Below are 6,501 nucleotides of genomic sequence, written 5' to 3' on the forward strand. Positions count from 1 at the left end.
CTGGTCATTATGAGATAAAGAACTCTTATAATTTAGATACCTAATAAACAGCTGTGATATCAAGTTTGAAATACCTGGAACCTATAATTTACTTTGAACCTAATCCCTGGACTCCCTTGTGGCTCAGACAGTAAAGTGTCTGCCTACAATGAGGGAGACCCGGGTTCGATCCCTGGGTTGGGAAGATCTCCTGGAGAAGGAAATGGCAACCCACTCCAGCACTCTTGCCTGGAAAATCCCACAAATGGAGGAGCCTGGTAGGCTACAGTCTATGGGGTCTCAGAGTCAGACTCGACTGAGCAACTTCACTTTCACTTTTCACTTTCATGCATTGGAGAAGGAAATGGCAACCCACTCCAGCACTCTTGCCTGGAAAATCCCACAGATGGAGGAGCCTGGTAGGCTGCTGTCCATGGGGTCTCAAAGAGACTTCACTTTCTTTCACTTTAGACAATAATCATATCACATGTCAAAGGTTTCATATACGTTAGCTCATCTGACCCATTTCTTTAAATCACTTACATTTAGTTCCTTAACTGTTCTCAGGTGTAACATCATGAGGAAATTTGAAATTCACCAAATGTCAATTTTGTCTTTGTTCTGATACTCAGATCCCTTTCAGGTGGAAAATGCATATGATTTCTTTAAGCTCTATTTTAATAATGCCCTTCCCCCCTCACAAACATTTGAGCAATATGTCTCTTGCAAAATGCTAATTCCTTTTTTGTAGAAGTGTTCTTGGGACTGTTACAGTGTTCTTACCCTGGGTGTGCAAATGAACTGCATAAATGTCTAACACCTTTGAAATTATGAAAACATAAACATGTACATTTTTCTGGGGAATGGGTCAAAAGATTTCATCAGATTATCAGTAAGATTCAGGTATGAAACAGGGTTAAAAAACACACACACACACAAAAAACACTGCTCAACTAGAGGATATAGAAGGAAATTATAATTTAAATTTAATACTAAACCCAAACTGTTTACTAAATTAGTCCCTTTTTTTCTTGTCCTTTTGAAAATACCAATGCTAACCATTTGAATGTTTAAATTATTTGAAATAATTTGGGTTCTCTGAGCTTTTCAGACTACAGGCAGATAGATACAAAAAATAAGTAAGATCATTCTTAAGTTTTACAAAGAGTAATCAAATGACATTATATTAAGCATTTGCTAAAATCTGTGTCGATTAATTGGAAAACCGAGACAAAGGAGCTTTCCTGTGATGAAGGGATTTCAACACTGCTCTGCTAGTTGTGTCACTATAGAAGTAAGGATTTTGTATATTTAGCACAAACTAAATCAAGAGGTCAGAAGGCCTGGGGTTCTAGTGCCAGTTTTATTTGTAACTAACCATGTACAAATCACTTATCTATTAAAAAAAAAAAAAAAGGTTAACATCTATCCTTAATTCACAAACATATTATGAAACCAAAATCTTTTCTAAGAAAAGTTCTTTGTAAACCAATATTTTACTACTAATTAGCTTATACCTAACTCAGAGGACGAGAATGACACATGAGAGAATGTCTCTTATCAATTGGTTGCACACCTTAATTCTGTAGATGGATAATGTGGTTGTGAACAGCTTGTTTCTATTTCGATCTTACAGAACAAAAAACTGTCAACAAGAAGTTACTGATGAAGAAAAGTTGGCCAAAAAATATAATTAAGATAGAGTTTTCCATGTTAAGAGCAGTGCTTGTTGACATCCCTCTATGGAACAAAAACTAGAGCACCATTTGCTGTTTTGAAGGAACATATGCCGCTAGAGTAAGAATCTTATTTCACTGAACAATGTTAGACAGGAACCTCCTGTAGATTCTCCCAGTGGCCCACTGAAGTGGCTAAGAAAACATTATTTGTGTATTTGGCTTTTTTAAACCATTTTCTCTCTCCCTCCCTTTTCTTAGTTTCAAAATCCTGTTCTCCAGGATACACTCCTCAGTACTCTGCCTGGGTGAAAAGAAATATCAGCATTTGGTCACTAGAGAACAAATATAGAAGAGGAATTAGTATGTTATTGAACAATGATTCAAGAAGATAAACTAAGTGAGTATAAAAAAATTTATAGACCATAAGCATTTGTACATATACACTATTTATCATGTATATGTATTGTGACAACCATATGTATTAACAGACCCTCAAAAAGCAAGCACCTATATGTTCTCGTATTTAACAGTATCAAATTTGTGCAACCTAAGTCTCTATTTCTAGATCTTCCCTTATTATGGTGACATAAAACAAAAAAAACAAAAATCAGACTAGAGCATGGTTCACAGAGAAATATAGGAGAGATACAAATAAATAAAATAACCAGGTACACCACTGCTTAGGGAAGTATTTTAGAGGAAACATACTCTTACTTTTGGCCCCAAATGTCATCATCCACTTATGTTATTTGTCAACTTTTAATATAAAAATACCTTCAAGCTGATAATCATTTACAGTGACTTACAAAACTGACAGAAAATTTCAATGCTACATAAAACAATTTTATACACAGCTTAAAATTTTAAAGTTCTCTTCTGGCACTTGATTTTAGAGTTGATAGACACAATAACTACTACTGATCTCAATAAAATACTGTTTTTAGCTTATACATATCTTCAAAGCCATATCACCTCACAAAAATCACTTCCTGCCAAAGAAATCTCTAAGACAAACACCAAAACTATACAGCCAAAATGTTGTAGGAAAGCATATAAACTTTTTAAGACAAGGCATGACCAATGGATTAAAACTTTACATTACCCAATCCCATGTCCAGTGAAAAAAACAACTGTTCCTCTGATTCAGTGAAACATGTATCAGGTATAGATGAAAAAATACAGCAAGTTATCTATTGTTTTTGGTTTAGAAGGGTCTAAATAGTGGTACTACTAGAATGGATGCTTTTTAAGACAGAAAAATGGTCACATTTTAGCAAATACACATTTTATATTCCAAAAATAAAAAGGAAAAATTTTTTAAGTCAGTGGAATCCTGATTTTTCTTACTTTTTGTGAGTGCTTAAGACCATTCTGTCCATTATCAGAATGAAATCACTCTTTAATAACCTCAATTATATGTCCAATTGTTTGTCTTTGCAAAAGAGAAGAAAACCAAACCAAATTTTAACAAACTATACTAAACTTAGAATACTAAAAACTGACTATGTGAGAATTTGGGAAATCTACTACTTTCATTATTCAGAAGGAAGATATAAATCTTTGAAACGCTGCCAACAATTTCTAGTCCAATTTTCTACAAAAAAATGAAAAAGCTAACTTTTCCCCCACAACACTAAACAGAATTTAAGAATGAACAGAAGACTAAATTAGATAATCAAAATATAAACTGTGTAATTAATGAAAACTATTCACTAGTGCAACAAATTCTTGAACATGGAAAAAAACCAGCAAGCATTCTAATCAATTACATGGTTCATTTTTTTTTTTTTTTTGCATATTTTAATCCTGACTTTCAGCACAGTAAATTATTATAAAGCTGATTTCATGGACTGTTTACATTTTGTAACATCACATTAGCAATTCAAACATTACCCTTTCTAAACCAAATCTGCAATCCTAATCAAAGTTTTCTTTTTTCCCCAGAAAAGGAAAGGACATCTTTTTAAGATATATTCATAGCAATAGAAACATCTTAGTATTTCAAAATATTTACAAAGAACCCTGCTGATCCTGTGCATTTCGCTGAGGGGCTACCTGTACCCAGACTTCATCATCAGAAAAAGAACTTGAACTTCCTGACTCAGAGTCCAGTTCACTGAACCCATCTAAGTCCCATTCAGTACTAGACTCACTCCGTGCATCATCTTCCTCAGTGATGAAACTCTGACCAGGTTCAAGGCAGGAAGGATAAACACGAGCACAGAGGCAAATAAAGCCAGAGTCAAACTGTAGAAGACCTAACATGGTCCCTATATTAATCCACTGGTCTTCCCTTGTATCATATTCATACACAGTTACCCGGTTCTTTTTCCATTGAGGGGTTGTAGAAGTGATGAGGAGCAACTTTTGGCCATGATTGACAATCTGGTAGTTGTGGGTCTCCGAGTCCAGGGGAATATTACTAATACGCCTCCATTCTCCCCTGGCTGGGTTATACACCTTCATGACTGGGATGTCACAGATGCAATAGATCTCATCGTTGAAGACACAGGCTTCCTGAAAGTCACTCCGTTTAAGAGAAGCACAGTTCAGCCACATATTATGGCTAGGATCATAGCAGAGCATGCGCTTACTGTTCACGGCATAAAGATAGTTCTGCACCACTATGAGTTCAAAGGAATAGAAGGAATGTGGTACAGGGGCCACTAGGGCCCACTGGTTCCTCTGAACACTGTAGCACTCCACTTCCTTTAGTTTCACTCCAGTAATGGGGTCCCGCCCACCCAGGATATAGATGTAGCCATTGAGGTATGCCACATCCATGCCCTCCCGGCAGAGCAGGCGGTCAGCAAGTTGCTGCCAACTATTCTGGGCTGGTTTATACACCCAGAGGTCCTTCCTGGGCTGGGCGGCCAGATAGATGTCATGGTCTGGAGAGACACAGACAGCTGAAGAGGTGACAGTCTTAGTGTGAGCCAAACTGGTCAAAGGCGATGGCATTGTGTAAATGTCCCCCGAGTATGGGTCATAGCACAGGAAGGGGTCTCTGGGATGGCCAAAGAAGATCACCATCTCCTTGGCACACACACCCAGCCTCTGGGGTGGATTTTCTGCTATGGACACAACAGAGCTGCCGCCGCTGCTCTCCGGCTTGGGCACCAGAGCCTTGCACAACGTGTCACCGTATCGCATCTGCCGGGCCCCTTCAACAAGGTCCAGACAGTACTTCTTCACAATGGGCTTGGTCAGCAGCTCTTCCAGGTAGCCCCGATCTTCATCAGAAAAGTGGGTCCAGCGCACACACTTGAAGACTTCTGCAGCGCTGGGACCCCGCTCCTTGGGAGCCGCCTCCAACCACTGCACCGCCACGTGACACACGGTCCGCTCACTCTCGATGTCTAGACTGTCCAGGCGCAGGACAGCTAGCAGCTGGGCCAGGGTCAGATCTGCCAGGGACTCTTCCCGAATCGAACCCATACGGCTGAGCTGCTTGAAGTTGTGGGCTATAAACGACTGGGCCTGTGATCGCAGCTTGTGATGGTCGAAGGCGTCAGCGAACTTGAGGATGGCCGTGCAGTTGGCTAGATCAAGGCGGCGGGCTAGGAAGGAGGCACAGGCTTCCCGCACGTACTCCAGCTGCAGCATGTCGGAGGCCGCGTAAAGGCGCTGCACGTTGGCCTCACTTAATGACACGCGACCGGTGTAGCAGTAATCAACCAGCACCTCGAAGGACTCGGCGTCCACGTCGTGCATGGTCACGTTCGTCTGATGGCTCTCGTACATGCCGCCAGTGAACATGCTCTTGAAGTAGGGACACGCAGCCGCCAGCACGTTACGGTTGCAGGAAAAAAGGCGGCCCGTGCCGGGCCCGCTGCCGGGGGTGACCACCTCGATGGTCACATCGCAGAGCAGCCGCGCGTCGTAAAAGGACTTGAGCTGGGCCAGCAGGGCTGCAGAATGGCCCGTGTCCTTCAGCTCCTCCGGGCCCGTGAAAAAAGCCGAAACCGAGGGCTTGGAAATCCTCTTGGGACGCCTCCCGCCGCGGGGACTGGCGAGGCGGCGAGAGCGCGGAGCTTCTTCCCGGGACTGCATGGTGGAGCGGGCGGCGGGGAGCGAAGGACGAGAACCGGGCTCTGGCGCCTCCTCGCTCTTTTCGCTGACGCCGAGACCACTACGTCCCTGAAAAGACTGCCGCGCTGATTTAAGTCAGCCCTGCTCCGCGGTGCCGCCTCCCTTTATCGCGTAGACAGTGCCTGACTCACCCGGTTCCAGTTCCACGCCCTTTCTCCGCCTCAGCTCGCCCTCACAGGACCTACAAACTGGAACCAAGCGATCCGCCACCGCCGCGCTGGCAATACCGGTAGGTGCCCAGGAGAACTACGGCTCCCAGGTTGCCTTTCGCGCCTCGAGGCATGCCGGGACCCCGCGGACTCTGCGGCTTAGGCGGCCTCACAGGAGCCCCTATGCATGTTGGGATCAGTAGTTCCAGTAATATCGCGAGGCTTCTGGGGGTCTAATGCTTTAACTAACAGAATCAGCAAGCGTTTATTCCAGATTTGATGGTTTAGAGCTGTGGGTTTGAAGTGTAGAGTGGAAGTCCCGTTTTAATATTCATTAGTTGTGTAACTTTTCTGTCAGAACTTTTCCCAGTGTGGAAATTGGGGATAATAGTATTTCATAGGATTCTGGGAGAATGGAATGATCTAAATTTCATAGGACATAGAATGCTTCAATAAATACTTGTTGATTAGATCAATAATTGCTTACACCGTGACTAAAATACAAACGTTGAGTAATTGTTGGCTTTTCATTTAGAACTTATGAAAAATGAGGCATCCACTTATTCGAAACCATGAGCAATTTCTACACAGAAAACTTCCAG

General features: G+C 42.2%; 1 protein-coding gene across 1 annotated transcript; it reads right to left on the reverse strand.

The window, feature by feature from the left end:
• Positions 1 to 922: 922 nt before the first annotated feature.
• On the reverse strand, positions 923 to 5,992 carry KBTBD7 (kelch repeat and BTB domain containing 7). Its single transcript, XM_043477909.1, has one exon. The coding sequence runs from the start codon at positions 5,709 to 5,711 to the stop codon at positions 3,669 to 3,671; it is 2,043 nt and encodes a 680-aa protein (XP_043333844.1). The 5' UTR covers positions 5,712 to 5,992; the 3' UTR covers positions 923 to 3,668.
• Positions 5,993 to 6,501: the final 509 nt, after the last annotated feature.

The sequence above is a fragment of the Cervus canadensis genome, chromosome 9 (genome assembly GCF_019320065.1).
Source record: "Cervus canadensis isolate Bull #8, Minnesota chromosome 9, ASM1932006v1, whole genome shotgun sequence".
NCBI lineage: Eukaryota > Metazoa > Chordata > Mammalia > Artiodactyla > Cervidae > Cervus > Cervus canadensis.